Source organism: Trachypithecus francoisi, unplaced genomic scaffold, assembly GCF_009764315.1.
Source record: "Trachypithecus francoisi isolate TF-2019V2 unplaced genomic scaffold, Tfra_2.0 Lachesis_group8, whole genome shotgun sequence".
NCBI lineage: Eukaryota > Metazoa > Chordata > Mammalia > Primates > Cercopithecidae > Trachypithecus > Trachypithecus francoisi.
The window spans coordinates 14710942-14735511 of record NW_022681473.1 but is presented as its reverse complement, the minus strand read 5'-3'; the positions used below and the strand labels follow the sequence as shown (position 1 = coordinate 14735511).

The 24570-nt window shown below is 39.2% G+C and overlaps 1 protein-coding gene across 1 annotated transcript in view; it reads right to left on the bottom strand.

The window, feature by feature from the left end:
- Positions 1–8488: 8488 nt before the first annotated feature.
- LPXN (leupaxin) overlaps positions 8489–24570 on the bottom strand; it is a 47197-nt gene continuing 31115 nt past the window's right edge. The window contains exons 8-9 of the mRNA XM_033206885.1: positions 9661–9809; positions 8489–9331 (exon numbers count right to left, since the gene is read on the bottom strand). Of these exons, the coding sequence (XP_033062776.1) occupies positions 9062–9331; positions 9661–9809 (419 nt within the window). The 3' untranslated portion in view covers positions 8489–9061. The remainder of the gene's footprint in view (positions 9332–9660; positions 9810–24570) is intronic.

Below are 24570 nucleotides of genomic sequence, written 5' to 3'. Positions count from 1 at the left end.
CACTTTTACTTGTAGGTTCAAATTAATGCCATCTCCAAAGTGAAGTTTTTATCTGATGTTTTAAACAATTATGTGTGTCCTATTTATAACTTTTTTTTTTCAAAATGCCTTGTGTTATTTTCTTCTGTATATTATGTCTCCTTCTGTTTCTTTTCCCAGAACACAATACTTTAGCTTCTCCCACTCCTATGTTCCTACCTATTACACAATCCTGTCCAGAAACCATCTTGTATGGACAAACTCATATTAGGGACTGAATGTGGGGGTCCTTCCTGGGCTGTACATTTTCTGAAGGCAGACTATGTCTGACTCATCTTAGGTTTCTTCTGGAACCTAGAACAGTGCCTTTTGACAGCAGGACCTACTGAATTATGCAAATCCCATCTGATTCTCCATTTAATAAATTGGAGAAGGCACAGGTGTATCGATTTAGGAGCCCACCTCAGGGAATGTATTTGTCCTAAACAAGCTAACTTTCAGATCACTAGATATGATAGTTTAAAGTAGCACTGTATGCTTGTCATTATGAACAAACATGGAAAATTTTTAAACTGATAAACCCTGGGGCTATTTGCTAATGAAAACAGTTTAAACTGGTGTCTTGAAATATATCTTGCTCCAACTTTTGAAAAGGAAACCATATCTGTCTGCTATGTTACAAAACACTTGCATATGTAAACACATGGAAGATGGAACATTCTTTTTCCTAAGGATAACTCTCATCTGGCCTCCTGCCTCCATATCATCTGTATCCTTTAGAATCTGGTTTAGTTATGTCACCTTACATCTCTTACATCACCAATATCTGCATCTCTGTGGTCTCTGTCTAGTTACCTCCAAAAATCACTTCTCAACTTTGATCATCTTTGGATCTAAACTTCTAACTCAACTTTCTTTTCCCTGAATGAATGAATAAATGCTCAAAAACCAAAGGATATTCATGAAGGAACAGAACTAGTAAGTGGTAGAGCTGGGATGGAAACTCAAACCTGAAGTCAAGACCCACAACATAAAGTCTTCCCCACCTTTTAACTGCAACTCAACTACATCAGTCTCTAATGATTCATGTACCAAAAGACCACAATATTCCTGTCAGTGGGTTTCGTATTGGCTAACAGAGTACCATCCATCACCTAGCTGTTGATCAGAAGGCATACGGAATTATATCTTTGCCAAGTTGAATTATTTTACGTAATAGTGATAACAAAGATTTTCCTAGAAATTCCCCCTTGGATTATAGTTAGACCTACGGCAGGCAGTGGAAAATCTTGGCCCTGGAAGACTCCTGAGCTCTTTTCTCATGGCTATGCTTCCTTGACCTGGGTGAGCTGTTTTCTATCTATGGGAAGTGGCTAACTGGATAGATTTCCTGTGCCATGGAAATTCTTCACTCTTGAGTATTACTTTGTCAATATGCTGCTGCAAAGGAAGATTATGAGCTCAAACTCAAGCTCTTCTAATCACCCAGCATTTTCAATTCCATCAGCTTTCATCCTGAGCCTTAAAAAAGATTTCTAAAATCACACAAAAACAACTAAAAGCCTGCTATGCTTTCTCGGTCTCCATGGAAATGCTAGGAATGGATGCTGTGTTGACTTCTTCACACATCTCTTGGACTATTTTGTTAATGCCTTTTATGTATGGTACTTGGCAGTTTACAAAGCCCTTTCTCACTTATTATCTCAGTTAATCCCCACAACAAACCCACGTGGGAAGTATTATTACCCATGTTTAACATATTATGAAACCTAAATTTAGAGAAGATAAGTGCTTTAACCAAAGTTTACAAGTGGTAAATTCACTGACAGTTTTCAAGTGGTAAGTTCAACGTTTAAATTTTGGTTTGTCTGATGCCATGGCTGCTATTCTTTCCACTATAATCAAAACTGTGTAGCCTAGAGTAGATCACTTTGATGCCCTACTGCCCTTGTTTGTCCCTTGAAAATTCACCTCATGGGTACTTTACATTGTTGATATACAGCCTAAAAAAAAGCATCCCCAATAAGGAATTAACAAACTTTAGTTCTGTTTCTAAATCAAGTCACCTTGACCTATTCATGTAATTGACAGCTTCTTCCACAGGTAAATGGAAATAATAATCCTTGCCCACTTTCTCCCTTCTGTTATCCGCTCTACTAATACTACCTTAGATGAAACACATTAAGCTTCATAGAGCTGAGAATATTATAAAACTTTGCAAATGCCTGGCTTACCACAAATTCAGCCTTGTGATTACCGGTAATGTGAAGACCTTTGTTATGATTTTCTTCTTTTTCTTTCTTTCTTTTTCTTTTTTTTTTTTGAAATGGAGTCTCGCTCTGGCGCCCAGGCTGGAGTGCAGTGGCGGATCTCAGCTCACTGCAAGCTCCACCCACCTCCCGGGTTCGCGCCATTCTCCTGCCTCAGCCTTCCGAGTAGCTGGGACTACAGACGCCCGCCACCAAGCCCGGCTAAGTTTTTGTATTTTTAGTAGAGACGGGGTTTCACCATGTTAGCCAGGATGGTCTCTATCTCCTGACCTTGTGATCTGCCCGCCTCGGCCTCCCAAAGTGCTGGGATTACAGGTGTGAGCCACCGCGCCCGGCCGATTTTCTTCTTTTTAACCTTAACCCTCGATAACTTTACCCAACAAATGGCATCAGTTCCCCACCCCTATCTGTTGGCACTTAGTGCTAGGTGCGCACTGCTGCTTCCTACTCAAAGTGCCTGTGACTTAGAAGAAGGGCTTTCTTTGGCCTCAGAGTACATGCAGCTTGAGTACAAGGAAGACACAGTGGGGTGTAAGGGTTGGTGGACCACCCCTTGTACTCTACAATGAATCCCAGAGGTTCTCTAAGTATTCAGTTCCAACTTCCCAAGACAGTAACCTGTTCATTAATGCAAACTGATTTGGCCTCCTTGCCTTTTCTGTTTGTTTGGTTTTGGGGTTTGTTTTTTTTTTTTTTCAGGCAGAGTCTCGCTCTGTTGCCCAGGCTGAAGTGCAGTGGTGCTAGCTTGGCTCACTGCAACCTCAGCCTCCCGGGTTCAAGTGATTCGTCTGCCTCCGCCTCCTGAGTAGCTGGGACTGCAGGCCACGTGCCACCACGCCAGGCTAATTTTTTGTATTTTAGTAGAGATGGGGTTTCACTGTGTTGGTCAGGATGGTCTCGATCTCCTGACCTCGTGATCCGCCCGCCTCGGCCTCCCAAAGTGCTGGGATTACAGGCGTGAGCCACCGTGCCTGGCCTCTCCTTGCCTTTTCTTTCTCACTTCTGTCTCTCCTACCTGTACATCTAGAGATCGCCTCCTATATAGACTACACATGTCCTAGTCTCAGCGTCCACGTCTAGAAAAATCCCAAACTGTGAGACAATCCAGGATAAGTAGTAGCTTCACCAGGTAGTTTGTGTAAGGGACTGAGTGACAATTCCCTCCACCCTGTCTTTCTTTTCCTCATAGAGTGTGTTATACGGCCCATCTTGCCTCCTTTACTGAAAGCTCTGAAAATTTCACCTTGCCCAACTCACAAATTCTCTTATATATCCTGTAACTTTCTTAAGTCCTACTTTTCCTCCCTTTCAAAATTTTCAGATTGTCTTAGGAAAATCTCCAAGTTCTTCATTTTATTTTTGAGACTCCAATATTTTCTAACTCGTGTCTGAAAATGCAAGAGCACCTAGAGACAGAAAGTCATATTTTCTAAGTATTATTGAACATAATGAAAATAACCACTTCCAACCTCCAAAGCACTGAAAAGTGTCCTTAAGGGGACCCTCTCAGAATCACTATAAATGTCTTCTTTTTCCTCCTTAAGTTCATATAAACCCAACTTTCTTTAAGTAGCACCTTTCAGGATGTAATGGGCTGAATGTATGTGTTATTCCAAAATACGTTGAAGGCCTAACCCCAATGTGGAAGTAAAGAAGCAATTAAGATTAAATGAAATCATAAGTGTTGGGGCCCTGATCCATTAAGATTGGTGTCCTTACAAGAAGAGACACCAGATCTCTTGTGGTCTCTCTGTCTCTCTCCCTCTCTTTGTCCCCTCTTTTCACCCTGTGAGGACAAAGCAAGAAGGCAGCTATCTGCAAGCCAAGAAAAGGGCCCTCAATAGAGTCCAAACTTGCCGACCTTAATCTGAGACTTCTCATCTCCAGACCTGTGAGAAAATAAATTTCTGCAGTTTAAGACACCCAATTTATGGTATTTTGTTATGGCAGCTGTGCAGACTAAGACACAAGATAAATGTAAATTTATTTATCTTATAATTGTCTAATTTTTCTTTCTTTTTTGTTTGCAAGTGGGATATCAGGATGTTTTAAAACTATTTTTCACTATAAAGAGTATTGCAGTAATATCAAATATGTAATAGTTCTCTCTGGGTGATAATTAAACAAAGTAGCATGAATACCACAATTTCCAAAACAATTTTAAATCTTAGAAGATGACAACACCCTCCCAACCTTTTTCTTCACCTTTGTAATAGTGACAGATACTGCAAAATTGGACAGGAGCAAGAAGTTTGTACTCTAAATATACAAGCTATCCACAGGATGACTTCGCTTTAAACTATAGAGTTTCACTGTGCTCTGGTGTAAAAAGCATCAAGAATTGATCAAATACTATTTTTGTGTATTAGTTTTCCATGACGACACACAATATACATTCTGTACCAACACTGAGTTTATTTGTTCAATGTAAACAAAAAAGAGAATTTATTTGCTCACATACTTTCCTAGTCTATGGTTAAGATGCTGCTATGGTAGAACTGAGTGGCTCAAAAAAAGAAAACACAGCCTCTCCATTACTCGGTTCTATGTTCCTCTGTGCTGGCCTCTTTCTCAGACAGCCTCCCCCTAAGTGATGATAAAAATATTTATCAGCAACAATGGGTTTTTATTATCACACAACTGGAATTCCAAAGAATGGGAATGTTCTTTCTGAATAAATCTAGTAAAGGTCATTGGCTTTGCTGGGTGTCACGTGTCTATCCCTGATCCAATCACCTTCCTTCAGAAGAGCAAAGGAATTTTATTGGTCAGACTTGGGACTGTACCCATTTCTGAGGCTGAGGTTAAAGTCAGCCTCCCTAAACACATGGACCAAGAATAGGAGATGCAGTTCTTTGTGGAGAAACTAGACTATAGGGAAAAACAGCTGAGAAATTTACTCCCCTTTCATATCACGTCCCATCCTCAATTATATCCAATATTATTCAACACAGCGTATCCAAGTCCAAAAACATTAAAATCCAAAATCAAATTCTCTAAGTTAAAGTTTAGAGAAAGTAAAGTCTTTTTGATTTATTGGTCTGTTCATTTTCAGCTTTAGGAGTTTTTCCAGTAACACCTGTGATCTATCTCTCACTAGAATTGAGGTACTTATCTCAGGAAAAATGTTATTCCCATAATACAGTATTTATTGTGATTTAATGATATCCAAAATAGGAAGGGAAGATGGATGGCTCTCAACAGGATGCCAGGAAGTCTGTGCAATTGTCCAGAATCCATGGTCTATGAACCTAAACACAGTGAGGAGACTTCCCCCCATGGAAAATCAATTCAGGCACTATACACTGACTATATCTAGGGAAGGAGAATGCCCTACATAAACTGTCTCCTTTCTTATAAATTTGAGACACCACTGCCTTCTGGTAAAGTTATAAATTTGCAACAAGTATAACCCAAGCACCAGCTTTTACCTGAGATTTCTTTCTTTTTGTCCTGTGGATCCCAGCAGATTTCCATTTCCCCACTGAGCTCTGTGTTCCCAGCACTAACGTGCTGCACTGATGGTAAGTTTTACCTGGTAACACAACCTCCACAATATTTTGGGGACAGGCAGTCTCTTTTTCAGTGTCATATTTCAGTGGCTACCACCACTGCCTTATTGAGGACCTGCTTATGCCTAAGACGCTCCCCTCTAAAGGAAGTTGCTACTCTTTCTCAACTTGATTTCAGCTGGAAGATCTCCTTTTCCAGACTGCCAAACTGAAGCGGCTTTTGAAGTTTCTCAGTGGTGCGCCCCTAGGGGCCCAGGAAGAGCAGTGCCTCTGCCGCATGTTCCTCAGGATACCAGCATTTCCGGGCTCTCCTCTGCCTTTGGGTTCTGTAAAGTTCTTAAGACATGATCCCTCAGGATACTGACAATGCCTACTTGCTTACCTTCTACATTACCTTGAAACTCAGAAACTCCAATTTTTCACTTTTGAACATACGAATTCTTCACATCTCCTCCACAAAGCTTTCGGGAAACTGAGTCCTGCTTCTAACTCTGGAAGTAATTCAGTCTGGTTTAAGCCAAGCTGCAGAATCCATTCCCCCAGCAAAAATTACTGGTATGTGACCTAAGCTAGACCAGTCAGGATGAATCCCGGAATTTTTGCTCGCAAATGCTCCATAAAAGCACTCTTGCTCCCCCTACTGGTTGTGAAAAAAGAAGCATGCGCTGGCAGCCATACTACAACTCCAAGAAGAGGGCATGATAGAACTCCGATGGAAAAATAATTGTCTTTATCAAAGTATCACCTTGGAAGAGACTAGATTTAGTTCAAAGAAAAACTGACCAAACTAATTGAGGGACTCCCCTTTGAGAACAGAGTGCCAGCTCTCAAGCATATTCCTTTCTATATGTTTATATTCACTGGTGGAAAACCCCTGTCCTGTGAGGGTGGGTTTTATTTTTTAAACACCCTAGAAGTTACTCAAAACCAAAAGTAATTAGGTACGTGATCAATTTTAGTAATGACATTTCCAGGGTTTTTAAAAAGCAGAACTTTTTACTTGTGAGTAGTTTCCTTATTGCTAAAACACTGGTCCTGAAGTCTATATCTCTTTTTGAGCACGTAAAACCACTTCCGTTAAATGTGGGAAGAAAATGTTTTCACTTCTTTATTGCATCTTAGTGAACTTTGGATTTTCTTTGACATTTAAAAATAGTTAAATTCTATTGAAGTCTCAAAATAGCTAATCCTTTTTTTAAAAAAAGTTTTAGCACCTGTACATTTCTTTTTAAGGGCTAAAACTCCAAGTTTACTTTGTCAAATTGCCAGGGCAACCAAGAACAGCATCATATTAACACCTGCGTGTGACATCATTGACTAAAGACATTGCAAAGAGGATGTTTAAAAGTTGAATGTGTATTCTGCATAGTCTGGCGCTCTCAGACAGCCAAACAGGATAGAGGCCAGATGGTTCCATATCTGTGTGGCCTCCCACATATCTTACATGCATTTGGAGTTCCTATTTTATAGAATTAACTGTTGCCAATTCCTTGTAACTCTCAAAACCCCCTTATTATCCATTCCAACAAAGGACATAGATATAATAAAGTTTGGCAAGAAACATTTAATCCATTTCAGTTCTCCCAAGTAGTACTATTCCTCTATCAATCTAAAGACACCAAATTTTGTCCTATTTTTAAAAATACCTCCAGTGAAGGCGTTTTTGCCAGTAACTTATTTCAGAATCAAGGATTCTAAGAGTCTGGTTTTTGTTATAACAAATAATCACACAATTATTTTTAAGACCATGGTAAGAAATATATTGTACTGATCTTCTCAATATCTCTTTTGCAGAAAGATGAGTCCTTGTGAAGCTTACTTTTATAAAAAGTAAACTGTAGGACAGTAAACTGATAGGACATAAGAAAGTCAGATTCTGATAACCTGGCAAGCTTTTCCACACTTCTACTTATAATATTTTGAGATGAACAAATGATTAAGAGGAATTTTTCTTTGAGGCTTGGCTTTCCTAATTCTAGATAATAATCATTTGAGATTTTACAGCATTTTTCTTCCGAGATGCTCTAAGAACAGCCATCTCATTTGTCTTCAGGAGGCAAATGTAAAATTGTGTGTTTCATTTTTTACTTTAGAAATGAATTTGTGGCCAGGCATGGTGGCTCACACCTGTAATCTCAACACTTTGGGAGGCTGAGGCAGGCAGATCACCTGAGGTCGGGTGTTCGAGACCAGCCTGACCAACATGGAGAAACCCCGTCTCTACTAAAAATACAAAAATTAGCCGGGCATGGTGGCACACGCCTGTAATTCCAGCTACTCGGGAGGCTGAGGCAGGAAAATTGCTTGAACCCGGGAGGTGGAGGTTGTGGTCAGCTGAGATCACACCATTGCACTCTGGCCTGGGCAACAAGAGTGAAACTCCATCTCAGAAAAAAAAAAAAAAGAAATGAATTTGTAATGTATCTAATGGAGAGCCAGAGTTTCTCCTTCTGTAAACACAGTAATAAAAACAATCTTAACAAGTTTTGTCATTTTTAAAAATGATTCAATCATCTAAGTCCAGAAAATAAAATGGTTATGGGACCAAACTAAAAACAAAAATTAGTGAAAAGGAGACCCTCCTTTTAATTTCTTCCAATTAAAAATTTTAAAGTGTGCATTGGATAGAAGGAAACAAGAGGGTTGATATAATCATAACTGTACATAGTGCCTAGTATATAACACAGGAAGCACAAAGTTTATCTCCCAAACAAATATGACAATGAGTTATTGAAACCACAAGCTGGTTTATTTATCAATGATGTCAGTACTTAAAGTTGTCCAGTTAAAATCTACTTCCTCTTGAAAAACAAAAATACATTGAAGGAAGATGCAAAGAGGTAGGAGTGGTATCATGATTTCACAGCAGTGATTGTAAGACAGTGAGCCACAGGGACATGGGAAAACTTGAAAAGAGACAAGTATCAGGACCAAATTAGAGAAGATCTGAGTAGGGCCATCAGTAGAGGTGAAAAAGGAGAAACCTAAGGAAACCAGTGTTGGTATGAATTATGCAAGTGGAAAATACATCTGTAGAGGGACTAGATAGAAGGACCTAAATCTAACTCCAAGCACTTGATTGGAGAAGAGAGAAAGAGAATGTATAGAATTAACTGTATAGAAGCCTCAAAAATAAGATTATCAGTCTAGTCATGTAAAGTCTAGAAGTTCATTTATTTGCTCATCACCTTTTTCTATAAGACTATTAAGCAGAAGGTCAGAACAGCAAATTTACCCTTTCCTCTCCCCTCTTGGTTTAAATTGTATAAGGAACCTGAAGAGGCTGTGGATTAGTTGGCATTACAGTGGGAAGAGCTTATTGAAGCAAGGTTGACAATAGGTCTTGTCATTCTGCTCCCTGAAAATGCCCTTCGACAACTGTGTCAGGCAAAAAGCACACACAAAGTGCTCAGGATGGAACTTGTGCCCCATGGCACTGATACAACGGCCAGTGATGGGCTGTCCACATCCATGGCAGAGCGTTCCCCGGCGGTGATGGTAATGGAGCTCACAGAATGGACGTCCATCCAGTTCAAAGAAGGAACCAGTAGAAAAACTGGTGAAGCAGTCCTAGGGGTAGAGAGAAGAGAGAGAAAAGGAATGCAAATGTCAAGAGGTAAAATGTCAGCAAAGTAAAATTTTCAGCCTTGAAATTCCTGCCAGTTATCTGCCAGCTACAGGAATTTCCCTCCGATTCTTGACAAATGGAGGCTAGATTGCCTGCTTGCAAAACAGACAAGCCAATGCCCACAATGGATTTGTATCTCGTTTCTCCTTTAGGATGCCCACATCCATTCCTCATTCAGGACTGCGAATCCTTTCACTAACTGCAGCTCTTCCTCTCAGAGAGGAGAACCCTTGACTTTCCCTAAGTCCAGAAGAAAAGTGATTATACAGACCCCACAAACAAAGCATTCTGGGTGCCAGACAGTGTCCATGGCTGAAAGGTAGTTTTCCAACACTGGACGATTGCAGCCACCACACTTGGGTGAGAACATGGCTAAGAAATCCTTTTGGCAATATGGCTTCTTGTCCTTCTCATGAAAGCCTGGAGAGATAAAATCAGGAATTCACTGTTGCAGGTTGAGCCCTGAAAGCTACACTGGAGACTGAGAGGAGGCCCTTTCAATCTCAGTGTCCTTGTATTCAAAATAGGATGATTATTGTTACCTAAATCAAAGGGTAGTTGTAAGAAATAAATGAGATAATGCAGGTGAAGTGTTTGGCAATCTCAGTGTCCTTGTATTCAAAATAGGATGATTACTGTTACCTAATTCAAAGGGTAGTTGTAAGAAATAAATGAGATAATGCAGGTGAAGTGTTTTGGCAGTGTGTCTGGTTCATAGTAAACATTTAATAAGTGTTAGGGGCTATTGCTCCTCAGTGCCTTTGTACTAAGTATTCCCTTGGCTTGGATAGTTCTGTCCCAGAGCCTGATATAGTTGCCCTCTTCATGTGATGCAGGAATCACTCAAATAGCATCTTATCAGAGAGGCGTCTCTTCAGTCCCTCCTTGTCACATCATCTTCTTTCACTGTCTTTATAGCATTTACCATTATCTAAAATCATCTTTGTGATCTGTCTCTCCTTACAGGAACATTAGCTCTGAGAGAAACCAGATATTGTTGATCTTGTCACCATTATATCTCCAGTATCTAAAACAGCATCTGGGAAGAAAAAAAAGTGTCTAATATTTTAAAATAAAATACTAGTAAATAATAATTTCCAAATGGATGCAAGATCTAGACACAATGACTCATACCATATATTTAAATTAAAAATAGATGTATTCCTCTTTTTTTATTTTTTGTGTGGGTATATTTTGATTGTTTACCAGCAGTGTATGAAAATCCCAGTTCTTCCTCAGTCTTTATATCACTTGATATATCCAGATATTTCCTGTTTAATCAATCAAATGGATGTTATCTATCTGTACAATGTTATCTCATGGTAGTTTTGATTTGTATTTCCCAAAAGGCTAACGTGATACTTAGGGGTTTTTTTGGGTGTTGTTGTTTGTTTTGTTTTGTTTTGTTTTTTAGACAGAGTCTCGCTCTGTCACCCAGGCTGGAGTGCAGTGGCAAGACCTCAGCTCACTGCAAGCTCTGCCTCCCAGGTTCACGCCATTCTCCTGCCTCAGCCTCCTGAGGAGCTGGGACTACAGGTGCCCGCCACCACGGCCAGCTCATTTTTTTGTATTTTTAGTAGAGACGGAGTTTCACCATTATAGCCAGGATGGTCTCGATCTCCTGACCTCGTGATTCGCTCACCTCGGCCTCCCAAAATGCTGGGATTACAGGCGTGAGCCACCGCGCCTGGCCAGGGTTTTTTTTAATGTGTGCATTTGCATTTCATATCTTGTCATTAATGATGTATGCCTCTTTAATCTGGAAATAGAAAAACTGTCATAAATAGGACCCAAATTCCAAAAGCTAGTTAAATATTAATAAATTTAGCTACATAAAACAAAATCTGAATGACTTACACATGTCAAAAAAGCACCATAAACAAAGACAAAGAATAATCTGAAGAAAATATTTGCTGATTATATTCCAGAAAAACATAGCTAATACAAAGAGCTCCGAAGTATATGTATGGTTTCAATTATTGTTGTATAAAATTAAAAAGTGAAAAAGTTAAAATAGAAAAACACAAATCCCTAAAAAATTCAATCAAATTGAAGCAAATTAACTGCACATCAAACTGATGACACGAGCACTAAAAGAAATAATTTGGAGATTGCTGGCAGGATGGCCGAATAGGAACAGCTCTGGTCTGCAGTTCCCAGCGAGACTGATGCACAAGGCAGGTGATTTTTGCATTTCCAACTGAGGTAACCAGTTCATCTCATTGAGACTGACCGGATAGTGGGTGCAGCCCATGGAGGGCGAGCCGAAGCAGGGTGGGGCGTCGCCTCACCTGGGAAGTGCAAGGGGTCAGGGAACTCCCTCTCCTAGCAAAGGGAAGCCATTAGAAACTGTGCTGTGAGGAACAGCGCACTCTGGCCCAGATACTGTACTTTTCCCACAGTCTTCACAACCGCAGACCAGGAGATTCCCTCTTGTGCCTACGCCACCAGGACCCTGGGTTTCAAGCACAAAACTGGGTGGCTGTTTGGGCAGACACTGAGCTAGCTGCAGGAGTTTTTTGTTTATTTGTTTGTTTTTCCATATCCCAGGGACGCCTGGAATGCCAGCAAGACGGAACTGTTCACTTCCCTGGAAAGGCGGCTTAAGCCAGGGAGCCAAGTAGTCTGGCTTGGCAGGTCCCACCCCCATGGAGTCCAGCAAGCTAAGATCCACTAGCTTGAAATTCTCGCTGCCAGCACAGCAGTCTGAGCTCGACCTGGGATGCCAGAGCTTGGTGAGGGGAGGAGCGTCTACCATTACTGAGGCTTGAGTAGGTGATTTTACCTTCACAGTGTAAACAAAGCCAGTCAGAAGATCAAACTGGGTGGAGCCAACTGCAGCTCAGCAAGGCTGCTGTGGCTAGACTGCCTCTCTAGATTCCTCCTTTCTGGGCAGAGCATCTCTGAAACAAAAGGCAGCAGCCCCAGTAAGGGGTTTATAGATAAAACCCCTAAATCCCTGGGACAGAGCACCCAGGGGAAGGGGTGGCTGTGGGCTCAGCTTCAGCAGACTTAAACATCCCTGCCTCACAGCTCTGAAGAGAGCAGTGGATCTCCCAGCACAGAGTTTGAGCTCTGCTAAGGGTCAGACTGCCTCCTTGAGTGGGTCCATGGCCCCCAGGTCTCATGATTGGGTGACACCTCCCAGTAGGGTCTGACTGACACCTCATACAGGAGAGCTCTGGCTGGCATCTGGTAGGCACCACTCAGGGATGAAGCTTCCAAAGGAACGAACAGGCAGCAATCTTTCCTGTTCTATAGCCTCTGCTGGTGATACCCAGGCAAACAGGGTCTGGAGTCTACCTCCAGCAAACTCCAGCAGATCTGTAGCAGAGAAGCCTGACTGCTAGAAGGAAGACTAACAAACAGAAAGGAATAGCATCAACATCAACAAAAAGGACATCCACTCAGACACTCCATCTGAAGGTCACCAAGTTCAAAGACCAAAGGTAGAAATATCCAAGAAAATGGGGAGAAACCAACGCAAAAAGGCTGAAAATTCCAAAAACCAGAATGCCTCTTCTCCAAAGGATCACAACTCCTCACCAGCAAGGGAACAAAACTGGATGGAGAATGAGTTTGATGAATTGACAGATGCAGGCTTCAGAAGGTGGGTAATAACAAACTCCTCCGAGCCAAAGGAGCATATTCTAACCCAATACAAGGAAGCTAAGAACCTTGAAAAAAGGTTAGATGAATTGCTAACTAGAATAATCAGTTTAGAGAAGAACATACATGACCTGATGGAGTTGAAAAACACAGCACAAGAACTTTGTGAAGCAAACACAGGTATCAATAGCCGAAACGATCAAGCAGAAGAAGGGATATCAGAGATTGCAGGTCAACTTAATGAAATAAAGCAAGCGGACAAGATTAGGGAAAAAATAATGAAAAGAAATGGGACTCCAAGAAACATGGGACTATGTGAAAAAACCAAATCTATGTTTGACTGGTGTATACCTGAAAGTGGTGGGGAGAATGGAACCAAGTTTAAAAATACTCTTCAGGATATTATCCAGGAGAACTTCCCCAACCTAGCAATATTCAAATTCAGGAAATACAGAGAACACCACAAAGATACTCCTTGAGAAGAGCACCCCCAAGACACATAATCATCAGATTCACCAAGGTTGAAATGAAGGAAAAAATATTAAGTGCAGCCAGAGAGAAAGGCCGGGTAAATCACATAGGGAAGCCCATCAGACTAACAGCGGATCTCTTGGTAGAAACCCTACAAGTCAGAAGAGAGTGGGGGCCGATATTCAACATTCTTAAAGAAAAGAATTTTCAACCCAGAATTTCATATCCAGCCAAACTAAGCTTCATAAACAAAAGAGAAAATTCTTTACAGACAAGCAAATGCTGAGAGATTTTGTCACCACCAGGCCTGCCTTACAAGAGCTCCTAAAGGAAGCACTAAACACAGAAAGGTGTAACTGGTATACAAAATTGTAAAGACCATAGATGCTATGAAGAAACTGCATCAACTAACAGGCAAAATAACCAACTAGCATCAAAATGACTGGATCAAATTCACACATAACAAGATTAACCTTAAATGTAAAATGGGCTAAATGCCCCAATTAAGAGACACAGACTGGCAAATTGGATAAAGAGTCAAGACCGGCCGGGCGCGGTGGCTCAAGCCTGTAATCCCAGCACTTTGGGAGGCCGAGACAGGCGGATCATGAAGTCAGGAGATAGAGACCATCCTGGCTAACCCGGTGAAACCCTGTCTCTACTAAAAAATGCAAAAAACTAGCCGGGCGAGGTGGCAGGTGCCTGTAGTCCCAGCTACTCGGGAGGCTGAGGCAGGAGAATGGTGTAAACCCGGGAGGCGGAGCTTGCAGTGAGCTGAGATCCGGCCACTGCACTCCAGCCTGGGCAACAGAGCGAGACTCTGTCTCAAAAAAAAAAAAAAAAAAAGAGTCAAGACCCATCAGTGTGCTGTACTCAGGAGCCCCATCTCACATGCAAAGACACACATAGGCTCAAAAAAAAAGGGATGGAGGAATATTTACCAAGCAAATGGAAAGAAAAAAAAAGCAGGGGTTGCAATCCTAGTCTCTGATTAAAAAAAGACTGTAAAGCAACAAAGATCAAAAGAGACAAAGATGGGCATTACATAATGGTAAAGGGATTAATGCAACAAGAACTAACTATCCTAATTATATATGTACCCAATACAGGAGCACTCAGATTCATAAAGCAAGTTCTTAGAGACCTACAAAGACCCAGACTCTTAGATTCCCACACAATAATAGTGAGAGACTTTAACGCCCCCCCGTCAATATTAGACAGATTAATGAAACAGAAAATTAACAAGGATATTCAGGACTTGAACTCAGCTCTGGACCAAGCGGACCTAATAGACATCTATACAACTCTCCACCCGAAATCAACAGAATATACATTCTTGTCAGCACCACATCGCATTTATTCTAAAATCAGCTACATAATTGTAAGTAAAACACTCCTCAGCAAATGCAAAAGAACGGAAATCATAACAAACAGTCTCTCAGACCACAGTGCAATCAAATTAGAACTTAGGATTAAGAAACTCACTCAAAACCGTACAACTACATGGAAACTGAAAACCTGCTCCTGAATGACTACTGGGTAAATAACAAAATTAAGGCAGAAATAAAGAAGTTATTTGAAACCAATGAAAACAAAGACACAATGTACCACAATCTGGGGCACATTTAAAGCAGTGTGTAGAGGGAAATTTATAGCACTAAATGCCCACAAGAGAAAGCAGGAAAGATCTAAAATCGACACCCTAAAATTACATTAAAAGAACTAGAGAAGCAAGAGCAAACAAATTCAAAAGCTAGCAGGAGACAAAAAATAACTAAGATCAGAGCAGAACTGAAGGAGATAGAGACATGAAAAACCCTTCAAACAATCAGTGAATCCAGGAGCCGGTTTTTTGAAAAGATCAACAAAATAAATAGACTGCTAGTCAGACTAATAAAGAAGAAAAGAGAGAAGAATCAAATAGACACAAAAAAATGATAAAGGGGATATCACCACTGATCCCACAGAAATACAAAATACCGTCAGAGAATACTATAAACACCTCTATGCAAATAAACTAGAAAATCTAGGAGAAATGGATAAATTCCTGGACACATACACCCTCCCAAGTCTAAACCAGGAAGAAGTCGGATGCCTGGATAGACCAATAACAAGTTCTGAAATTGAGGCAGTAATTAATAGCCTACCAACCAAAGAAAGTCCGGGAACAGGTGGATTCACACAGAATTCTACCACAGGTACAAAAATGAGTTGATAGCATTGCTGAAACTATACCAAACAACAGAAAGAGGGGGAATCCTCCCTAACTCATTTTATGAGGCCAGCATCATCCTAATACCAAAACATGGCAGAGACACAACAAAAAAAGAAAACTTCAGGCCAATATCCCTGATGAACATCAATGTGAAAATCCTCAATAAAATATTGGCAAACTGAATCCAGCAGCACATCAAAAAGTTTATCCACCACGATCAAGCTGGCTTCATACCTGGGACGCAAAGCTGGTTCAACATACATAAATCAATAAATGTAATCCATCACATAAACAGAGCCAATGACAAAAACCATGATTATCTCAATAGATGCAGAAACGGCCTTTGGCAAAATTTAACACCTCTTCATGATAAAATCTCTCAATAACTAGGTATTGATGGAATGTATCTCAAAATAATAACAGCTATTTATGACAAACTCACAGCCAATATCATACTGAATGGGCAAAAACTGGAACCATTCCCTGTGAAAATCAGCACGAGACAAGGATGCCCTCTCTCACCACTCCTATTCAACACAGTGTTGGAAGTTCTGGCCAGGGCAATCAGGCAAGAGAAAGAAATAAAGAGTATTCACATAGGAAAAGAGGAACTCAAATTATCTCTGTTTGCAGATGACATGATTGTATATTTAGAAAACCCCATCATCTTAGCCTAAAATCTCCTAAAGATGATAAGCAACTTCAGCAAAGTCTCAGGATACAAAATCAATGTGCAAAAATCACAAGCATTCCTATACACCAATAATAGAGAGAAAAATCATAAGTGAAACTCATTCACAATTGCTATAAAGAGAATCAAATACCTTGGAATACAGTCTACAAGGGATATGAATGACCTCTTCAAGGAGAACTACAAACCACCATTCAAGGAAATAACACAGGACACAATCAAATGGAAAAATATTCCATGCTTATGGATAGGAAGACTCAATATCGTGAAAATGGCCATACTGACCAAAGTAATTTATACATTCAATGCTATCCCCATCAAGCTACCATTGATTTTCTTCATAGAATTAGAAAAAACTACTTTACATTTCATATGGAACCAAAAATTAGCCTGCATAGCCAAGACAATCCTAAGCAAAAAGAACAAAGCTGGAAGCATCATGCTATCTGACTTCATACTACACTACAAGGCTACAGTAACAAAAACAGCATGGTACTGGTACCAAAACAGATATATAGATCAATGGAACAGAACAAAGGCCTCAGAAATAACACCACACATCTACAACCATCTGATCTTTGACAAACATGACAAAAACAATTAATGGGGAAAGGATTCCTTATTTAATAAATGGTGTTGGGAAAACTGGCTAGCCATATGCAGACAACTGAAACTGTACCCCTTCCTTATACCTTATACAAAAATTAACTCAAAATGGATTAAAGACTTAAACGTAAGACCTAAAACCATAAAATTCCTAGAAGAAAACCTAGGCAATACCATTCAGGACATAGGCATAGGCAAAGACTTCATGACTAAAACACCAAAAGCAATGGCAACCAAAGCCAAAATAGACAAATGGGATCCAATTAAACTAAAGAGCTTCTGCACAGCAAAAGAAACTATCATCAGAGTGAACAGGCAACCTACAAAATGGGAGAAAATTTTTGGAATCTATCCATCTGACAAAGGACTAATATCCAGAATCTACAATGAACTTAAACAAATTTACAAGAAAAAAACAACCCCATCAAAAAGTGAGTAAAGGACATGAACAAACACTTCTCTAAAGAAGACATTTATGTAGCCAAAAAACATATGAAAAAAAAAAAGCTCATCATCACTTGTCATTAGAGAAATGCAAATCAAAACCACAATGAGATACCATCTCATGCCAGTTAGAATGGTGATCATTAAAAAGTCAGAAAACAACAGATGCTGGAGAGAATATGGAAAATAGGAATGCTTTTACACTGTTGGTGGGAGTGTAAATTAGTTCAACCATTGTAGAAGACTGTGTGGCAATTCCTCAAGGATCTAGATCCAGAAATAGCATTTGACCCAGCAATCCCATTACTGGGTATATACCCAAAGGATTATAAATCATTCTACCATAAAGACACATGCACACATATGTTTACTGCGGCACTATTCACAAAAGCAAAGACTTGTAATCAACCCAAATGCCCATCAATGATAGTCTGGAAAAAGAAAATGTGGCACATATACACCATGGAATACTATGCAGCCATAAAAAAAGATGAGTTCATGTCCTTTGCAGGGACATGGATGAAGCTGGAAACCATCATTCTCTGCAAACTAACACAAAAACAGAAAACCAAACACCCCATGTTCTCACTCATAAGTGGGAGTTGAACAATGAGAACACACGGACACAGGGAGGGGAATATCACCCACTGGGGCCTAGTGGGGAGCCAGGGGCTAGGGGAGGGATAATATAGGAGAAATACCTAATGTAGATGACGGATTGATGGGTGCAGCAAACCACCATGGCACGTGTATACCTATGTAACAAACCTGCACATTCTGCACATGTACCCCAGAACGTAAAGTATAATAATAAAAAAGAAATAGTTCATTCAAGTAACTTTAAATGATAGTGTTGAGAGTGTACAGTCCTAAGGATGCATTCTAAAGACAAAACGAGCTAAAAAGAAATCTTAAACTGTTTTTATGTATACTAGAAATGTGCTGAAAGTAGATTCTGATGCTCTTACCACATACACATGAAAAGGGTTACTATGAGTGAGGATGGGTATGTTAATTTGCCTAACTGTAGTAAATATTTCACTGTGTGTATCAAAATATCATGTTGTGTACCTTAAAAATATACAATAAAATAATACAATACTATATATACATGCATATATATACACACAATAAAAATAATTGGTTCATTTATAATATTTATGTATTATTTGAAATTATTATAGGTAGATTGTATAATAAAGCAAATCATTATATTAATGGCTTTGGAAAGCAAGATTTCCAGCATTAAAAAAGACACAAGTAATCAAACAAATCAAACAAAACTGTATTCTTACACTATATCAGATATATTAGTAATGAACCCATGACTTACTTTTCTTTAAAAAAAAAAAAAAAAAGAACAGATTCTATCTGGGTGCAGTGGCTCCTGCCTGTACTCCCAGAACTTTGAGAGGCTGAGGCGGGAGGACTAGTTGAAGCCTGGAGTTTGAGATGAGCCCTGGGCAACATAGTCGGACCCACTCTCTACAAAAAAATTTTAAAAATTAGCCTGACCTGGTGGTACACATCTGTAGTCCCAGCTACTCAGAAGGCTGATGTGGGAGAATTGCTTGAGTCCAGGAGTTCAAGGCTGCAGCAAGCTATGACAGCACCTCTGCACTCCAGCCTGGGAGACAGCGTGAGACCCTGTCTCTACAAAATTTAAAAACCTTAGAAAGTAGATCTGAAGCTCTGTCCACTGAAAAACGTAGAAGAAATGACATCCCAGAAAGAATGAACACTCTTAATTTTTAAATACCCTCACTGAAGCAGTCTTTTTGGAGAAATGGATGATTCCAAGTATGTGGCAGAGTTGACAAGATAGGCCTGATGTATCTTGCTGTGCCAAGGAAACAGGAAGATTACTGGGATCATATCAGAAAGATACAGTAACCATATTGAAGGGGCTACCTCTGACCTCAGATGAAAAAAAACGTGAGCATTAAAAAACACTACTTCAATAGATCAAATTATACCAAGTATATGTAACTCCATGAGTGCATAATGATTTTTAAAAATTAAAAATTTATTGGTTTCCATTGGATATTGTTAATGAACCCATTTATTATCCTTATAATTACTCTTAATAACAGAAAGTGTCAAACACTTATCTCACCTTTCCTGTGTGAGATATATTTCAAGATAATCCAATAATTGATGATAGAAAGTTTTTGTAGAACTCAGCTAATAAATATAGCAGGAATAATAGAAAATTCAGCATTTTACCGCTTATTCCATTGGATTTAGGCAAGAGTCATCAGTGGGGAACTTTAAAATGGATCAGGATGACACTGCTTAAATCTAGTGGTCAATGTTAGTTATCAATAAAAGTGGTCGGCCGGGCGCGGTGGCTCAAGCCTGTAATCCCAGCACTTTGGGAGGCCGAGACGGGCGGATCACGAGGTCAGGAGTTTGAGACCACCCTGGCTCACACGGTGAAACCCCGTCTCTACTAAAAAAATACAAAAAACTAGCCGGGCGAGGTGGCGGGCGCCTGTAGTCCCAGCTACTCGGGAGGCTGAGGCAGGAGAATGGCGTGAACCCGGGAGGCGGAGCTTGCAGTGAGCTGAGATCCGCCACTGCACTCCAGCCTGGGCGGCAGAGCGAGACTCCGTCTCAAAAAAAAAAAAAAAAAAAAAAAAAAAAAAAAAAAAAAAAAAAAGTGGCCAACCAGTCATTATATACCTCTTGATGTGATTCAACAAGAAGTATACTGCACCCACCACCTGAGACCTATTCTTGATGAGATTACATGACTTCTAAACTTGCTTCTTAATATTCCAGCAAGAAAAAATGTGGATGGATGGGTGAAAGTTCACAGAGGAATCCATTTGGCAAAACACTTACACTTATTGAAGCTAGGTAAGGAAGCATTTTAATGTTTAAACTGTACTATAATAAAAACATTTAAAAAGCAATTTGTTGAGGTATAAGAACTTTCTCTTTAATACACGAAATTTTCACTGTTAGACACATATTAGAAAATTCTTGGCTTGAGCCTTCCTGATCCCATGTCCAGGTAATGGAGCTACACTGAGAATGAGAAACTCATAGTGAATGTTTTTTAAAACCTTTTAAAACAAGTGCACCTCACAAATCAACAAATAGCCCCAAAATAGATACTTTTAATAATAATATGTTGGACATTATGAGTAAGTCAGGAAACTCAAAAGAAAACAATGAATTCGTAATTTTTGCTAATCAGTAGTTGATTTTCTAATTTTAGCTAAGTAGTAAAAACAGTGTTAAATAAATATACTCAATGCTAGAAGATATATGGAATGATCCATATATTCATATATTCCTGGTAATAATATTAACTGTATTATTCTTTTGGAGAGTCCCTTGATAATCTACATCAAGGTTTTTTTAAAAAGGGTGTAGACATCTAAGTCCTGGAATTAATTAATACAAATAATTCAAAAGAAGAAAACATTATGTTTAATGATATTAATTACAGTACTACTAAACACCAGAAGTAATCTAAATATGATACTATTGTTAATACATTTAGTTGTTTCCAATGTTTGGAACTATAACAATGCTTCAGTGAAAATCTTTAGGCATATAGTATTTTATTTTTTGTTTATATAAATCCCTAATGGAATAATTGATAATGTTATAATTATTATAAAATATTATGAAATTATGATGAAACAACATGGTGAAATGCTTAAGTATAAAAAAACAATTTTAGGCACACAATAACTTATGTGTGCCTATGTATGAAAAATGTAGAAAAACATTGGAAGGAAAAAGTTTTTTGTATTGCTTGAGGTTAACAGGGTAATAAGTTAAAAACAAAAGTTTCTGCAAGGTGTTTTTATTGTCTTTACACTTTAAAAAAAATTAACTAATTAATCCTTAAGCACTTATTCCAGTGATATATTTGCTCTGTTTTGAAACTCACTTCCCTGAGATACCCAAATGGCTTAGTCCTTTGCTTACCTCAGGGGTCTGCTTAAGAGAAAAAGTGACTCAACCACTGTGTCTCAAATAGTATCTAATCACTCTCTCTCTAACCATGCAGAATAGGTAGTAGTTAGTTGACTAGTTTGATTACTGTTTGTCTCCTCCACCAGAATACATTAACCATGAGGGCAAGAACTTTCCTTTTTGTCACTGTATCCCTAGTACTTAGAATAATGCCTGACACATATATAGTAGTTGCTCAATAAATACATATTGAATGAGCAGACATAAGAACAATATTACAATAGCATACTTGAGATCATCTACTCCAGAGTATATGGCAGTTTAGAGTCTCACTTCAGCATTGACTAGAATATGTATAAATGGATTAACTTTTATGTAAGAAACCTCCTTAGTATTTACTTAGAGAGACACCTAAAATGAAGACTATATTATCAGCAATCCCATTTATGGAGCATCTGCATTGTACTGGTTCCACTGAAGGCTCTGTCTATAGTACTAAATTAAAATGAGATTTTTTCAGAGCAACCTTCTGAAGTAGGTTTTAGCCTCATTTAACAAATGAGAAAAGACAGCTTAGAGAATTTACACCTGACTAGTCAGTAGAGGAGCTGAGATTCAAATCTAGGCCTAACTTCAATGTCATACCTCTAACTTAAATGCATCCTGACTTTGACCTCTCTGTGGGAACTGACAGCATCAGCTGAGCACAAATAATTTTGTAAATATGAGAGTTCTACCTCTTCTCCACTAAAACAGCATGTAAGCAAAGCATGCAGTGTTCTGTAAAGCAGATCACCTAGAAAACACTATTTCTAGAAATCAGCTTTGATAACGGCAGCCAGATCACAACATGGCAATAGAAACAGCTAGGTGTTGGGACCCAAACCATATAGCTGCAGTTTTTCCACTACCTCAACACTTTTTCACATGCCTTGCTTTGTTCAGCTTTGCTTTCTTTAAAAAGCAGACAGTTTAGCAGAATTCTGAGGCCTACAGATCTGAATCTAAACTACTAATTTTATATGCTGTGCTGTGTTCTTCTTCTAAATGCCTGAGACACAGAAGAGCTCACTTTACTTTTTATTTACTCTGTCAAATGATGTCTAGTCTATTCAAGGGAAACTGAATACCATAAATCCTACTGTGTAAGAAAAACAAATACCTGCAACCACCTGTCTCATTTTGTGTAGCGTAATAGTGTTTCTCAAACTTTAGTGTGCATTATTCATCTCGGAACTTGATAAAATGCAGATTGCTGGGTCTTCCACCCTGAGTTTTCAATTCAATAGGTCTGGGATGGGGCCCAAGATTTCACATTTCTAACAAGTCCCCAGGTGATGCTGGTGCTGCATAAAGCAAATGACACAAAACTGAGCTTGCCTATAGGTAGGTATTACTTGAGAAAACTCTAAGACATGCCAACTATCTGAGAAATGACCCTCATCTAGGCACCTGCTGGACAGCTGCTTTCGCGAGTGGGATAACGGGGGAGTAACAGCCTCTGTTTCAACTCGGGTAGATCTCAGGAAGGGAATCAAAAGCAATCAGCCAAACTTGCTGTGATACCCCTGCGTTTCATAATTTAACAAATTAAGAAAGTTTCAGCTCTTGCTTTCTTGGAGAATCTCTCTGGGACCAATTACCTCATGAGGAAGAATGAGAAATACTGACAATTAAAGTGCCACAAAAAGAGGGAGAGTGTTTATACTCTGGTGAGGCTCTTAGCCACAGGGGAAATTAGGGAGCACCTACATGGCCTGAATAATGAACAATTAAAAAGAAACACAGGTAGACACTGAAGAGCTCATCCCTGTGGGAGGAGGCTAAGGCCCAATGGCTTGAGCCTTAAAGAGGAATTCTCTGAACTGATGAAAAAATACAGATGAACTTAATTTCCCAGGAGGCTCAGTGGTTAAACTGTCATTATAGAAGCTCTTTGTGACTATGTAACTTGGGGTGAGGCGGGATGTCACCTAACTAATGGACTGACCGTATGGCAGGAGACCTTTTTACAAAAAGCCAGGCATAAAAAGGAAAATACAACCTAAGTGAAGCTTCTGATTAATAAATGTCACTTTTTGTCATGTGACTTTATGTTTTAAGTGTTGTTTTAAGTGTTGTTTCCTGTTTATATAAAGCCATAAATGACCCCATCAGCCCTGTCTGTCTAGAAGGGGCCTGAGTCAAGAAAATGAGAACTAGTTACCTTCATGGTGCTTTCTGGTCATCCTATGGATTGGATATTTTTGTGTATGTGTATCTAACTTATGTCTCTACTTGAAATGTGCCTATGTCCTGTTGTTCTGCTTTCAGGCAACTTCTCCATCGTAATGATCCATGGGGCATTATTCACTTGCTGACTGTTCTACTCAACTAATTCTCAGACTTTTAGGGCTACCAGTACAATATAAATTACTGTAACACATTTTAATATGATTTGGATTAAGTGTCAATGAAAAATGCTGCTTAGGTAAAATATCATCTAGAAATGAAATACCTAACGATTTGTGAAAAAGCATTGAGCAAGCTCCAGTGAACAAGCAAATTACTACAGGGCACTTTGCTTGTGGAATCTGTCAGTGCCACTGTATCTGGGTCTACTGTCAAATAAAGCATATTGTGTTGGTACCACAAAAGTAAAGAGATGCAACAGCAGAAGAGGAATTGAGTTTCAGTCAAAAGGCAGTTGTGATGTTTTATAAAAAACATGGAACTTGCAGAAATGATACCCAAGTTGAAATCTTGCCTCTTCAACTTTCTAACTGTGTGACTTTAAGAAAATCCTTTACCTACCTGAGACTCACTATTTTTATCTATAACTAGGTAAAATGTGGAATAAACTTGCTCTCACAAGACTGTAGTGGCATCAAATAAATTATTTTTAACCATATACATAATAATATGCCTGATATTTGGGAAAGTCTCCATATTAGCAAAGGGCCTAAACACATGGGATTTTCTTTACTCCCTCCTGAAACATCATTAACATGACAGTTAAGGAATTATGTAAATTATAAAGATCCATAAGGAAAGATATAAAAGTAAAGGATATGCCACCAGGTGAGATATTAACTAAATTTTCAAGAATTTAAAGTAGGTTATAAGAGTGGCAACTGGCTTAACATAAGTAAGAAAACTGGAACTTATGTCTCCACAGATGGGAGAGGCCAATAAAAATCAAGCCATCTTGAATACGATAATATCAGAGG